At 49.8% G+C, this 15,237-nt stretch overlaps 1 protein-coding gene across 4 annotated transcripts; it reads right to left on the bottom strand.

Annotated features, from left to right (window-relative positions):
• Positions 1 to 121: 121 nt before the first annotated feature.
• On the bottom strand, positions 122 to 3,657 carry P2RX2 (purinergic receptor P2X 2). 4 transcript variants are annotated; one of them, XM_058531178.1, is made up of 12 exons: positions 3,471 to 3,657; positions 3,058 to 3,193; positions 2,898 to 2,969; positions 2,704 to 2,779; positions 2,530 to 2,626; positions 2,284 to 2,364; positions 2,010 to 2,148; positions 1,499 to 1,629; positions 1,216 to 1,306; positions 1,017 to 1,082; positions 865 to 942; positions 122 to 672 (listed from the first exon to the last, which is right to left on the bottom strand). In XM_058531178.1, the coding sequence occupies exons 1-12, from the start codon at positions 3,638 to 3,640 to the stop codon at positions 568 to 570; spliced, it is 1,242 nt and encodes a 413-aa protein (XP_058387161.1). In that variant the 5' UTR covers positions 3,641 to 3,657; the 3' UTR covers positions 122 to 567. The 4 variants fall into 4 exon arrangements, with proteins under 4 accessions (XP_058387161.1, XP_058387160.1, XP_058387159.1 ...); XM_058531177.1 differs by having other exon boundaries at positions 122 to 942; positions 3,058 to 3,174; positions 3,548 to 3,657; XM_058531176.1 differs by having other exon boundaries at positions 122 to 942.
• Between the last annotated feature and the right edge of the window lie 11,580 nt (positions 3,658 to 15,237).

A 15,237-nucleotide genomic window follows, 5' to 3' on the forward strand; every position in this document is an offset into this window, starting at 1 on the left:
GATGTGCCCGCACCCTCTGCACCCAGGCTAGTTAGAGGGGAGATAGCGAGGACAGGGACACCAACAGCCCCGCGCGCAAGGACCCACCACCACACATTTGTCTTCAGGGCCTCAAGATACTCTTCCCCAAAAACAAGGCTGGAAGGTTCTGGTCACAGGTTTATTGGATTCTGGACATGTGATTTCTTGGCTACAAGGCGAGCAAAGGGTCTGAGCAGGGGTGGGCCGGCCCCTTCCCACTGGGCGCAGGCTGAGTGGGTGGGGAGGGGCCAGGAGCCTGTGGGGAGGTCAGCAGGGAGGAGGAAGAGGCAGGAACTTGCCCCTCTCCATAGACCGAGGAGGTTGGGGGCAGGCTGGGAGCTGCCCTCTTCCTGTCAGCCCGCTGCCTGGGTGCCTGGGGGTCCTTTGGGTCCCGGTTTCGTGGAGACTTGGTGTTGGGGTGCATAGGCAGGGCCCTGGGTCTGCCGTGTGAGTCTGAGCCACGGGCTAACTCGTGGGGCTGCAGACTTCAGGGGCCTACCAGGCCCGGGTCTTCAGTGCAGCATGATGGAAGGTAGGGGGGTTGGCTCAGAGCTGGGCCAAACCTCGGGGGTCCGTGAGCATGGAGTCCTGTTGGGAAGGCTTGGAGGCACAAAGCCCTTGTCCTGCACCCTGCTCGGGAGCGTCCACCATCTGCTCGGAGGGGGCAGAGGTGGGGCGAGCCCTTGGGGGCAGGATGGCCCCGGCCTGGCTCTGCCCCTCGTCCTGTGGTCGGCCCTCCTGGCCTGGTTCTGTGGAGCAGGGACAGGGTGGGGGAGGGGCCTGGCCCAGAACAAGGGCCAGGGTCACAGGCCAGCTACCTGAGGAGTGCCTCCGTGTACACACCTTGTCAAATTTCTTATGGCTGTAGACCTTGTTTTTGTTCATGAATGTTAGCAAGATCCAGTCGCACAGGAAGGAGCCCTGAGGCCAGCAAGACCTATGCGTAAGGTTCTGGCAGGCCCCCACGCCCCCCGACCCCAGCGAGTGTTCCTTACCACCCCAATGGAGGTCAGCGCTGTGGCCAGATTAATGATGGTGGGAATCAGGCTGAACTTCCCTGCCTGGGGAGAAGATGCTGCCTTAGGCGGCCAGGTCTGGGGCCAGTGTGGCTCAAGGGAGGGGTGGGGAGATGGAGGATGGACCAGCTCAGTTCTGGCCAGCCGAATCCCAGGCGGGCAGGGCGTGCGGGCTTACCTGTCCGTGCACGATGACGTCAATGCGGATCCCGTAGGCTTTGATGAGTGTGCGGGCAGTGCTGCCATTTACCTTGTAATACTTGGCAAACCTGGGGCAGAATGACCCGATGCCGGAGCCATGGCTGCCCGACCCTGAGGAGTATGGCCACCCATCGCCCAAGGGGGCAGCTCCAAGACTCCACTGGCAGCCGGCACCCCTGGGCCTTTGGGCACCTGCCCTGTGTGCCGCTGGAGCTGCCACAGCCTGGCACGAGGACCCAGGCGTCCCAAGGCCAAGGTACCTGAAGTTGTAGCCCGATGAAGCTGGGATATGCTTGGGGTCGAGCCTCCGGAAGGAGTACTTGGGGTTGCACTTCGACGCTGACAGGTCCAGGTCACAGTCCCAGTTGATAATGACCCCGATGACACCACCCTGCCCAGAAGTGAGCACAGAGACTGGTCAGGGAGGGCACACAGAGAACCCTTAAGAGGCTTGGGGTAGGGTTGTGGGGCACCTGGGGTAGCTCAGGGCCGAGAGCCAGAGGGGTTTGCTGACTGTCCCCCTTCCAAGGCATGAGGGGATGCTAGCGGCCAGCAGTGTGACCAGGAGTCAATAATTTAGCAGGAGCTATGCATACCCACATGAGTCAGCCGATCATGTTTCTCTCCTTGTGCCCAAGCAGGGCCAGGGCTGGCCAAGACTGCAAAGGGACTCGGCTGTAGCAGACCCTTCACGTGCAGGTAGGGTGTGCAGGTCGGAGCCAGCACTGGAAGGAGAGCTGTCCTGCCCACTCTCCCTCCCTGCCCCCTCACCGTGTGTGCCAGCTCTGTAAAGCTTTCCCCTGCCTGCTCCACAATGAAGCCCAGCTTGAAAATGGGGCAGTAGAGATCTGAGACCTCGTGGAATGTGCAGCGTTTCAGGTAGCCATCCTTCCGGTTCTCAATGTTGCCCCTAAGGATAGGGCCCAGTGGCATCAGGTGGGGAGGCGGCAGAAGCTGCATCCCCTCCCACCAGCATATTCCGCATTCCCGGGAGGAGCTCCCACCCCCAGCCCATCCCCTCTCACCACGCAGTGATGGCTCTTACTTGGAGAACTGGAATTTGGGGTAATGGATGCTGTTCTTGATGAGAATGGTGAAATTTGGGGCCATCTTACCGAGAAATTGGCTGAGGAGGCACAGACTGGGTGTTTAGTCTCCCCTCCTCCCTGCAATGCCCCACCCCCCATCCCCGCCTGCCTCCGGTCAATGAGCAGAAAGGAGCAAAGCAGAGTCGCGCTGGGGTGGAAGCTGGGTCCCAAATGGGGTGGGGGGGGGCACCGGCCGTGCACACCTGACAGAAGCCCCGTCTTCCACCGGACACCAGCCGGACACCTCGCAGGTCTGGGAGGCCCCGTGGTAGTAGGGGACGCAGCGCCCGGTCCGCAGGCCTGCGGCAGACACCGCTCAGGTGTGAGCGGCTGCCCGCCCCCTACCCCCCGGCCCGTCCCCGCCAGCGCACACTGACCATTTCCTAGCATGTCCAGCTGCCCGGCCACGCAGTCTTCGTCCGAGTCGCAGGTGGCGTTGGTGACCCTCATACTCTAAGGAGGAGACGGCTCGGTCAGGGCCCACACCGTCTGCCCCAAGCACAGCGCGGGCCCCGCAGCCCACCAGGCAGAGCCCTCCCTCCAGCCCAGCTCTGCCTCGGACCCGCCTCACCTCCGGGCAGGTTCCGAGCGTCTGCAAGGGGGTGACCTCGATCTTGGTGATGATGCTGAACACGCTGCCCCCCTGAGCCCAGAAAGAGGGGGCGGTCGGCCGGTGTAGGCAGCTCGGTCCCCCCTCGGTCCCACCCCGGGGACGCGGGGGGCCGGCGCACCTCGGGGGGCTTCACGTACTCCTCCACGTCCCACACTTTGTGCTCGGACGAGGTGACGCCCTTGACCTTGGTGATGACGGAGCTTTCGGGGCCCGTCTCGCTGTCCTGATAGCTCTTCTGCACGATGAACACGTACCTGTGGGGCGGGCAGCGCCGGCTCTGGGGCGACCCCGGGACCCCTCCCCTGCGGGGTCAGCTCGGCTCGGCGGGGCCGGGGCTGCGTCACCGCCTCTCGGGGGCCCGGACGGCTCTGCGGGGCCCGAGGGGCCAGGCTGAAGCCCCCAGCCCGGGGACCCCGCGTTCTCGGCCCCCTGAGCCCCGGCGGCCCCTCGCGTTCTCTTCGGCCCCAGCCCAGAGCCGCCCCCTCCCCGGGGCCCCGGCGCGCCCGCCCCGCGCCCGGCCTGCGCGCCCACCACACGAAGTAGAGCAGGATGAGCAGCTGCACGGCGCGGTACACGACGCCCAGGCGCCGGTTCTTCACCACGATCACCTTGGGCGTCTCGTAGTCCCAGAACGCGGACCAGCAGCCCCGGGCCAGGCGCCGAGCCGCCCCCGCGGGGGGCTCGGGCTGGGCGGCCGCCATGGCCCCGCCGCGCGGAGCTCGGGAGGGTCGGGCCGCGGCCGCACGGGCGGGCTGGGGGCGGACGGGGGGCTCCGGGGCCCCGCCTCCACGGGCGTGGCCTCGCGGGCCCCGCCCCCCCCGCCCCGCGCGTCCCCCCCAGGTCCTGTCCCCGGCGCGCGGGGCCGCGTGGCGAGGACCTCCAGCGCACCTGGCAGGTGTCGCCAGGTGGGGCCCGAGCGCGGGGCTGCTGCTCCGGGGGTGGGGGGTGGGGGCGCGAGAACGGACCGCGACCCGCGCGTGCCCGGGGGAGGACGCCGTGAGTCCGGTGGGGGGTGGTGAGGGCGGACTTTCTTAAGATGCGGGAGGAAGACGCGGCCAAGTGCCAGCCGCCTCGGCGTCGCCACCGGTGTCTGATGGGCAACGCGCGCTCACCCGAAGGGCAGTCCCCTTTTAAAATGTTTTTTCCAGCTTTACTGAGACGATCGACATGTAACTGTGTAAGTTTAAGGTGTACGAGATGACTGCCGAAGGGCCGTCCTTGATTCCTGCCCGCGGTCCTCTGAAGCTCAGCAAAGGCGCCCCTGCCCCTGGGTTCAGACAAAACCCAGGATCCTTTCTTTGCCCAGACAGGCCTCCTGTTTTCATCCGCAGAGGCACGTCGGAGCCGCTCGGCTCTGCGCTTTCCTCCCCCGGGACTTCGGCCGTGGCTCCCAGCTCTATGCTTTTATCCACTTCCGACCTGTTTCATTTTTCTTTGCCACTTGAGGATTTTTTTTTTTAACTTTTTATGTCTCCACCTCTACCTCGTTATGTTGCAGCAAATCCCAGACGTCGTAGGATTTCACAAAATGATACATTTTTTACACTTTCTTCGAGGTGAAATTCACATAGCATCTAATTAACCATTAATGTACAGTTGTTTAGTGAAATTTAGTATGTTCACAATGTTGTGCAACCACCATTATATACTTTCAAAACATTTTCATCGGCCCCAAAGAAAACTCCATACCCATTAAGCAGTCACTCGCCCACCCCCTTCCTCCCATACACTGTCAACCACCAATCAACTTTCTGTCTCTATGGATTTATCTATTTTGGATATTTCATATAATGGAATCATACAATATTTGTCTTTTTGTGTCCAGCTTCTTTCACTTGCATAATGTTTTCAAGGTCCATCCAGGTTGTAGCATGTGTCAGTACAATATTCCTTTTTATGGCAGAGTCATATTCCATTGTGTGGATATTCCACAGTTTATTCATTGTTGATAGACGTGGGTTATTTCCACCTTTTGGCCGTTGTGACTAGTGCTGCTATGAACATTCATATACAAGTGTTTGAATATGTATTTCAATTCTTTGGGGTATGTGCCTAAGAGTGGACTTTCTGGGTCATATGGTAATTCTGTTTAACTTTTGAGGAACTACCAACTGTTTTCCAAGCAGCTGAACCATTTTACATTCCAATCAGCAATGTACAAGGGTTCCAATTTCTACACATCCTTGTCAACACTTGTTACTTTCTGCTCATGTGATTATTGCCATCTTAGTGGATGAAAGAGAATAAATAATTTCTTTGGATAAATATCTATTCCCTCATTTTTTAATGGAGTTGTTTGTCTTTTTGTTGTTCAGTTATAACAATTCTCTATATATTCTGAATACTAGACCCTTATCAGATATATGATTTGCAAATATTTTTCCCATTGTACATTGTCTTTTCACTTTCTTGACAACGTCCTTTGATGTACAAAAGTTTTTAATTTTGATGAAGTTCAATTTATTTATTTTTTTCTTTTGCTGATTGTGCTTTTGGTGTTATTTCTAAGAAGCCACTGCCAAATCCAAGGTCATGAAGATTTACCTCTGTTTTCTTCTGATTTTAATGGTTTTAGCTGTTATATTTAGATTGTTGATCCATTTTGGGTTAATTTTGCATGTGATGTGAGGTAGGGGTCCAAGTTTATTCTTTTGCATGTGAATATCCAGTTGTCCCAGCACCACTTGTTGAAGAAACTACTCTTTACCCATTGAAGGGTCTGGCACCCATGTTGAAAATCAATTGGCCATAGACGTAGAGTTTGTTTTTGGACTTTCTATTCTATTCCACTGTTCTATATGTATATCCTTATGCTGGCACCACACTGTTTTGTTCACTGTAGATTTGTGGAAGGCTTTGAAATTGGGATGTGTGAGTCTTCCAACTTTGTTCTTCTTTTTCAATATTGTTTTGGCTAATCAGTGCCCCTTGCAATTCCTTATGGATTTAAGGATCAGCATTACCAATTCTGCAAAAAAGGCCATTGGAATTTTGATAGAGATTGCATTGAATCTGTAGTTTGCTTTGGGTAGTATTGCCATCTTAGCAATATTAAGTCTTCCAATTCATGAACATGGGACGTCATTCCATTTATTTACATCTCCTTTAATTTCTTTCAGCAATGTTTGTCATTTCTAGTGTACAACTCTTTCACCTCCTTGGTTAAATCTATTCCTAGGTATTTTATTCTTTTGGATGCTGTTGTAAAGAGAATTATTTTCTTAATTTAATTTTCTGATTTCTCATTGATGGGTACAGAACTGCAACTGATTTTTGTGGGTTGATCTTCCACCCTGCCGCTTTGCTGAATTCATTTATTAGCTCTAGTGCTTTTCTTGTGGATTCCTTGGGGTTTTCTATATATAAGATCCTGTCATCTGCAAACAAAGACAGTTTTACTTTTTCCTTTCTGATTTAGATGCCTTTTATTTCTTTTTCTTGCCTGATTGTTTTGGCTAGAACTTCCAGTACAGTGTTGGATAGCAGTGGTAAAAGCAGTCATCCTTGTCTTATTTCTGATCTGAGAGGAAAGCTTTCAATCTTTCATCACTGAGTATGATATTAGCTGTGACTTTTTCATAAATGCCCTTTATCATGTTGAAGAAGTTCCTATCTTTTCCTACTTTTCTGAGTTTATCATGAAAGGGTCTCGGATTTTGTAAAAAAAAAAAAAATTTCTGCACCAGTTGAGATAATCATGCATTTTTTAAACCTTCATTCTATTAATGTGGTGTATTGCCTTGTTTGATTTTCATTGTTTAATCACCCTTGCATTCTTGGAATGATTCCCACTTGGTCATGGTGTATGATCTTTTTAATATGCTGTTGGATTTAGTTTGCTAGTATTTTATTGAGGATTTTTGCATCTATATTCATCAAGGATATTGGTCTATAGTTTTCTTTTCTTCTAGTGTCTGCCTGGCTTTGCTATCAGGATAATACTGGCCTCATAGAATGAGTTATAATGAGTTCCTTCCTCCTCAATTTCTTTGGAAAAATTTGATAAGGATTGGTGTTAATTCTTCTTGAACTGTTAACTTTTAAAAGTTAGAAGAGGAGGGAACACATCCCAATTCATTCTATGAGGCTAGTATTACCCTGGAGAAAAATAACAAAGACATCACAAGAACAGACCAATATTCTGTTTAAACATGGATGCAGAAATTCTCAACAAAATATTAGAAGACCAAAAGGTTAATTTAATATCCCAAAATTAATAATGTTATATACTATATCAACAAAATAAAGGATTAAAAACTACATGATCATCTCAGTAGATGCAGAAAAAGCATTTGACAAAATGTGACACTCATTCATGATAAAAACACTCAACCAACTAGGAATAGGAAGGAACTTTCTCAACCTGATAAAGAATACCTACAAAACAACCAGAGCTGACATCATTCTTAATGGTGAAGAACATGAATGCTTTCTCCCTACGATAAGACATGGATGGTCTCCTGTCGCTTCTTTTTAAATTGTTTTGGAGGTTCTAGCCAGGGCAAATAGTAGGAAATTGGAAAAAATTGGAAAGAAAGAAGTAAAACTATCTCTGTCTGCAGATGAAAGGATATTGTAGATAGAAAATCCTAAGGAATCCATTAAAAACTATTAGAACTGATAAGCGAGTTCAGCAAGGTTGCAAGATACAAGATCAACAGACAAAAATCAGTTATATTTACAACACTTGCAATGAACAATCTGGAAAATTAAGAAAACGATTCCAATTACAATAGTCTCCAAAAGAGTAAAATACTTATGAATAAATTTAACAAAAGTAGTGTACAACTTATCCTCTGAAATCTATAAAACATGTTTTTTTAATTAAAGAAGATCTAAGTAAATGGGAAGACATTCTGTGTTCATAGATTAGAAGGCTTAATGTTCATAGAATGGAGGCTTAATAAAATAGCAATTCTTCCCAAATTTATCTACAGCTTCAGCACAATTCCTGTTAAAACCCCAGGTGGCTTCTTTGCAGAAATAGATAAGCTGATCCTAAAATTCATACAGAAATGCAAGGGACCCTGAGTAGCCAAAACAATCTTGAAAAAGAAGAGCAAATTTGGAGAACTTACACTTCCCAAATTCAAGCCTTGCTACAAAGCTACACAGTTACCATAGGACCCAGCAATTCCACTCCTACTTACTGGCATAAGGATAGAAATGTAGATCTATGGAATTGATTTGAGAACCAAAAAATAAAATATAAATATGTAAAATAGAATAAAATAAATTGATTTTTGACAATGGTACTAAAATAATTCAATGGGCAAAGAGTAGTGTTTCAACAAATGGTGCTGGAAAAACTGTACATCCACAGGCAAGAGAATGAAGTTGGACTCCTACCTCACACCATACACAAAAATTAACTCAAAATGCGCCAGAGACCTAAATATAACAGCTAAAACCAAAAAACTCTTAGAAGAAAACATAGAAGTAAATATTGTGGCTTTAGATTTGGCAATGGATTCTTACAAATAACAACAAAAGTATAAGCAAAAAAAGAAAGGTTTTGCACTTCAAAGGGCACCATCAAGAAAGTGAAAAGAGGGGCTGGCGCTGTGGCCGAGTGGTTAAAGCTTCGGTGGCCCGGGTTTGTGGGTTTGGATCCTGGGTGCAGACCTGCTCCACTCATCAGCCACACTGGAGGCATCCCACATACAAAATAGAGGAAGACTGGCACAGATGTTTGCTCAGGGCCAATCTTCCTCAACTCACAGAATGGGAGAAAATACTAGCAAATCATATATATGATAAGAGACTTGTATCTAAAAAACTCTTACAACTCCATAATAAAATAACAAAAAAACAATTTAAAAAATGGGCAAAGGATCTGAATAGGAATTTTCTCAAAGAAGATATACAAATGGCCAGTAAGTACATGAAAAGATACTCAACATTAACAAAAGGATCAGTTTTGCAAAAAAGGTGATGAGGACTTGCAGGGGGTGTGGGTAGAGCATTAAAAAGTCTTCTGGGGCCCAAATCATGATTCCATTAGATGAACTAAAAGAGAACATGCTCATCCATGAGACCAAATGGAGCGAATGCTGAGCGGCTCAGAGCAGAACACAGAGCTGGGGTTGTGACGGAGAAGGAGCAATGATGCAGAGGGCAGAGTCACAGGTTCAAGAAGGAAGGTGAGCAGGGGAGCTGGGAGAAATAATTGGAGGACTTATCCGATTTGAACAAGACTTGCATCTGCGGGTGGGTGTGACTTGTTGGGTTCCAGGCAAGATGACATTAAGAAAAGTCTGGGTGAAAGATCTGAATTCCAGTGATGAAGAGAAACCCATACCAACTGGGAGAATTTCTCCACACTGCAGGTTACCTTCCTCCTGTGGGGAAGCACCGCCCTGTTGGCTGTGAGCAGAGATTTTTGTCTTGTGAATACATGGAGTGTTTTTCCTTATCTTTTCTCAGAAGAAAAGGTATGCTGTGTAATCTCAAGTTTGTCCAAGAATTTAATGATTTCTTTTATTGTTTGGGATGTGTCTTCTGCCCTGTGTCGACAGGAGAATATGTTGGATGACAAGGGGCGCTTGAGTGTCTAGGAAAGCAGGTTGCGTTATGAGGGTTCATCCCCTAGAACTCCAGTGTCTCTCAAATTCAGTGTGGAGCCTATGTTTCACGGTTTTGGGAGAGCCCAAACGCTTACTGTGATGTTTAGAGAAGGTGTCACAAAGCCTGCTGGAAGGAAAATTAAGAAATCAAGGGAAAACTGATGCAGACTCTCCAGACTGGGAGAAAGTGAGTGCTGCCCAACCACAGAATTTGTGACTGACAACTAAGGTGTCAATTAAAATCTGTAATTTGCATTAATAAATTTAAATAGGTTAAAAAAATTAGTCTTAGGAGGACTGAATCTCATAATGGTTTTTTACTTAAAAAGGCATTTTACAAGTGAAAAAATTAAGTTATCAATTGAATTCTAAAACCTTTGGTTAAAAGGAAACATTGCTCTCTGGCAAGAATGGAATAAAAATTTTACCTATAAATAACAATGTAAAACAACCAAGTTATAAGTAAAAGTTCAAATAGGTTTCCTTTTCTAAACAGCTTTATTGAGATAAAATTCACATGCCATACAAATCAACCGTTTAGAGTGTGCAATTCATTGTTTTTAGTATAGTCACAGGGTTGTGCAAACATCACCATGGTCTAATTTTAGAAGGTTTCCATCACCCCTAAAAGAAACCCCACACCCATTACCAGCCTCCCTACCCATCCTCACCCCGAACGCTCTCCCTGGGCAAGAATGTCCACTCCTCTGGTTTCAGCTGATAGCTCTCAAACACTCCACCCCAGCTCAGATAACTCATCGTTTTTCTCCTTTCACACAGACCACGGCTGCCTCTGAGACTCCTTCCTGGCGATGCGGTGAAGTGGTGCTGCCTGACTCCTGGGCTAGGTCACAGAGCCTCGCAGATCCCCAGGGACTCTGGAACATCCATGGAGAGAGGCATCGGCCACCCGGAGGCTGCCATGCTGTGAGGAAGCCGCATGGAGAGAGAGAGGCCACGCGCTCCAGCTGTTCCAGCCATCCGTGGCAGCAGACCTGGGGTGAAGGAGCCGTCTTGGACCCTCAGCCCAGTCAAGTCCTAGGTAACTTCAGGCAGCCCAGCTGCCGTCTGATGGCCATGCCGAGTGGCTCTGAGTGAAAACTGGCCCCCTGAGCCCAGTCAAAGCACAGGACTTGAGAGAGAATAGCCCAGTGCCCGTTTAGGCCCCTGAGTTTGGGGTGGTTTGTTAGGCGTGGGCAGCAACGGAACCATTGTCCCCCTGTCACGAGAGCCCGGGAGTCGTTCTGGAGCCCTCACTCCCTCGCTCCCCACATCCAGTCAACATCGAACCTCATTCTCCTTCCAGGCATCTGCTTCTCTGCTCTGCTCCCCACCCGCAACGCCTAGATTCAGCAGCTCCAGCCTCGCATCCCGTCTCACATCGTGCCCAGAGCTGTCTAAAACACTCTCTGGGCTTGGCGTTCCCCTGCCTGAAACCCTTCGTGACTCCGAGAGTTAGGACTTGGCTCCCCGCTCTCCAGGGCCTGACCCTTCCCACCACCCCCCAACCCCCGGGCTGTGCCCTCCTCCCGTCTCCCTCCTCTCCCTCTAGCTGGAGCTCTCTCCTCCCTCCGCTCCCCTGCAGGACCCAGAGGCCTCTTTGCAGTGCTGCCAGTCCTCTCCTTGCTGACCCGGGTCCTCCCTCCCGGCATCCCCACCCCTCTCCTCGTGGTGTCTACCACACTCTATGCCACCTGTTTGTTGATGAGTCCATCTCCCAAACTAGACCAAGAACTCGTAGGTTGACAAGGGACACACCATCTTTTCCTCCACAGACCCCAGCTCAGTGCCTGGGTCATAGTCAATGATAAATAAGTCAGTGACTGTTTATTGAACGAACAAACTGTGCAGGAGTAAACAAAGACCACCCCAATGAGAACAGGCTATTTATCTAGAGCTTGGGAGGCGGCCCCCAACCTCGATCAGACCCACAGGCAGGCAGGTGGGGACACGGATAGTGGAAAAAGGCTGCTCCAGGTGCCGTGAGGGGGGTGTTGGTGGGGGTAGCAGGGGACGGCTAACCAGGTGGGGGCATCCCATGTGATTGATCAGGGGGCATAGTTGGCTTCTCAGGCTGGTCCTGTGTTGGAAATGGGGCAAAACCAGGGAGGATGCGGTCACTGATCCAGTGCTGGCCATCTGGGCTGAGTGCTGCAGAGGCTGTGGCTGGTTGCCAGGGCTTCTTACGTGGGCCGGGGTCCCGCTGTCATGTGTGGCTCGGCCGTTGTCCACCGTACATTCAGTCTCTCACTTGGAACTATGAAAGACTTTCTCATGGGCTGAAGGCGGGGACAGGAAGGAGGAGGAGGAGGAGGGGTTGGGAGATGCTCCACTGATTCTGTGATAGCTTCACCCTGGGCTCCCTGGAGCCTTGCTCCTGTGTGATCCTTCACTTTGGGGGTTGGAGTCTCTTCTGGAATTACAGCCTGGCCGGTCTCACTTCTACACGGAGGAGCAGGTGGGACCCAAGATAGAAAGGTAGGACCTCTGAATACTTAAGCAATTATCAACTACTAGGGGGAATCTTTCTGCAAGGAATGTCCAAGGTCACATTTACTCGCATATTTTGTTTTTCTGTAAGTTCGGCAGAGGCCACCTCGTGGGGACCGAGTGCCCTTGACAGGAGTGTGCCTTTGAGTAGAGACCTTGCCTTTCTCGTGGGTACCAGAGGCTAAGCTGGTCTCCCTGCGCTGCTGTAGGGAGTGAGGGAAGCAGAGTGGGTATGGCACCAACATGAGGGGTTTGTGCTGAAAATGTGGTAGCTATGGTGTAGGGAATAATAATAATTGATCATGTCTTTGCAAGATTTGGCATCAAGCTTTTATTTGGCCGATTGAGTTACTGTGGAATCATACCTGACCTTGATGTTTAGAAGGAAAACTGTGGAAAGACGTCTGATCTGAGAGATTTATAAACAAATATACAAGAAAACAGACTCATGCATGGAAGACTATTTCGACATAACTAGGCTGTGAACATGCTGTTCCTCTGGTTCAGAAATGACTCCGCCTCCAGCGTCTGTGAGCAGTGCCTGAGTAAAATATGCACAGTGTAAAATTCACCATCTTAACTGTTTTTAAGTGCCCAGTTTAGTGGCATTAAGCACATTCACATTGTTGTGCCACCATCCCCACTGTGCATCTCCAGAACTCATCTTCCCAAACTGAGACTCTGTCCCCATTAAACACCAACTCCCAGCCCCTGGCGCCCACCACTACTTTCTCGCGCTATGAATTTGACTCCTCTAGGGACCTCATAGAGGTGGAATCACACAGTATTTGTCCTTTTGTTTTTCGCTTATTCCACTCAGCATACTGTCCTCAAGGCCCATCCTGTTGCAGCCTGTGTCAGAATGTCCTTCCTTTTTAAGGTGAATCATATTTAACTTTGTGGATGGACCACATTTTGCTTATCCATTTGTCCGTTGGGCACTTGGGTTGCTTCCACGTCCTGGCTATTGTGAATGATGCTGCTGTGAACAGTGGTGGCTGTGACCCTTTATAAATTGGAATTTCTCTGTGTTGGCACAGTGTGTCCCTGTGTTGTGTGGGCTGTTTGACTGATCAGGCACATCATGCCCAATTTTGTAAACTGGGGCTGTGAACTTTTCAAGGGCCTATGAAAATATTTGAGACCAGGAATTTTTTTCCTGGTTTAAAGTCCAAAAAGGACACCGCAAGTTTGAAATTTGTGATTCAAATTCAGCTTTTAAGTAGTTCTAATATAATAATTATATTTGAGAGGCTTGATATACTATGGAAACAGTTCTTGCAAACTTCATACAATGGCTATGGGTTTGTGCATTTGTCTTGGAAAATATTTATACAACTCGATCGTCTGGTGTCATTTCTCTAAAATCATGTGATCAGGGCATTGGATACCTTGATCTGCTATGAGGAAGTAAAAATGAGCCCCTGCACCCTTCCTCCCTCCCTCCTTGGCTCGTGGAGCTCGAAGATCAGCAGGAAAACAGACAGGGGAGTGGTCAGCATGACATGGCTGTGGGAAGGAGGAAGCCCGCCCCACCCAGGACAAGTGGGGGCTTCTCCAGAGCACAGGCGGGCGGGTGGGGACACTGACAGTGGAAAAGGTCGGCTCAAGTGGCCTGAGGGGAGGGTGTTGGTGGAGAAGGTGAGGCAGCTAACTAGACATGGGGTGTTGTTATGGGTGAGTTGTGTCCCCCTCAAATCCTTACGTTGAAGTCCTAACCCCCAGGACCTCAGGCTGTGACTGTATTTGGAGATAGGCCTTTACAGAGGTAATTAAGGTAAAACGAGGTCACTTATCCAATCTGACTGATGTCCTTCTAAGAAGAGGAGATCAGGACAGACATGCACGGAGGGACCACCATGCAAGGACACAGGGAGGAGACGGCCGTCTACATGCCAAGGAGAGAGGCCTCAGAGGAACCAGCCTGCCCACGCCTTGATCTCAAACTTCCAGCCCCCAGAACTGTGAGGAATAAATGTCTGTTCTTTAAGCTGCCCAACCTGTGATCTTTGTTACACAGCCCCAGCGGGCTGATACGGTGTCCCCTGTGATTGCTTAGGGGGCATTTTGGCTTCCCAGGTTGGCTGCTGCCAGCTGTGGGTCAGGGCTCCACTTTTATAGACGGTCGGGCCATTGTCTGTATACTCAGTCTCCCAAGACCAAAAAGTGTGTCTTGGGGTCCACCATGAAGATACTTGGTGACCTCATAAGAGCCTTTTCTGAATGGTGTGGACAGAAGCCTGGCCTTGGGGCCAGGGGCCTGAGAAGTGTGGGCAAAGAGCCGCCAGGTAGGCACCTGCCATGAGGCCCCTCGAACAGCACCAGCAGCTCTTTTCCATCTGGGACCCTGGGCTGCCCCGGATGGCCTGGCTCACACTCACCGTCCACTTTGCTCTCAGCAAACTGATGGGTGGACGTCTGCCAGCATGGGAGACACACAGGGAGTAAAGGGCATCCTACCTTTGCAAGGCACCTCTTAAAAGACTGTTATACACACGTTGAAATAGACTTTGAAGTGTTTTTTTAAAGGTAAACTTTTAAAGAGGAGTGGAGTTGTTTTTGCTGGGTCCAGCAGCTCTCCGTTGCTCTCTTTTCTCCCCATCTTTATCATTTTTTGGTGACAGCAGATCAAAACAGGGCTCTGAGTTCATGTTATTGTGTCTCTTTTGATGCCAGTTAGCAAAACTTTTGAATGAAATGCTCTAGCAACGCTTTCGTTGCTTATGAGTTATAGTTTGTTGTAGATAAGTATAAATCTAGAATTACAAAAAACCCAAAACTTGGAGGCGCAGTGTGTCCCGTGGCTTGCTATTTTTGTTTAGAAAACTATAAACGACGCTAACCTCCTTTTACCTTTCTGAGATGTTTTGTGTTGCTGAATTCTGTCCTCATGGGAAGCATTTCATGGTGGCAGCGGTAATTTCTGGGTATTCGTACATGGCCAGATGAATCTACGCTGAGGAATACTGTAGGTGCTCTGGAGAAGGACCACCCTTGGTTATTTAGATGGCGAGTGCGCCTCTGTGAGGGGAGATGAGCAGGAAATAAACCGAGTCCTCCTTCCTCCCGCCCACCTGCTGGTGCCTCTGTCTCCCGGACCCCAACACCACTATCCTACTTTGGTTCAAGGGCCTCTCCATAATTTTCCTGGGCTGAGAATCTACCCCCAGCTAGGTGGGCCTGGGGAGGGGGCGCCGTACCCCACACAGCCCCTCGTCTCTGCTCCAGGGCCTCCTGCTCTG

This window comes from Diceros bicornis, chromosome 35 (assembly GCF_020826845.1).
Source record: "Diceros bicornis minor isolate mBicDic1 chromosome 35, mDicBic1.mat.cur, whole genome shotgun sequence".
Taxonomy (NCBI): domain Eukaryota; kingdom Metazoa; phylum Chordata; class Mammalia; order Perissodactyla; family Rhinocerotidae; genus Diceros; species Diceros bicornis.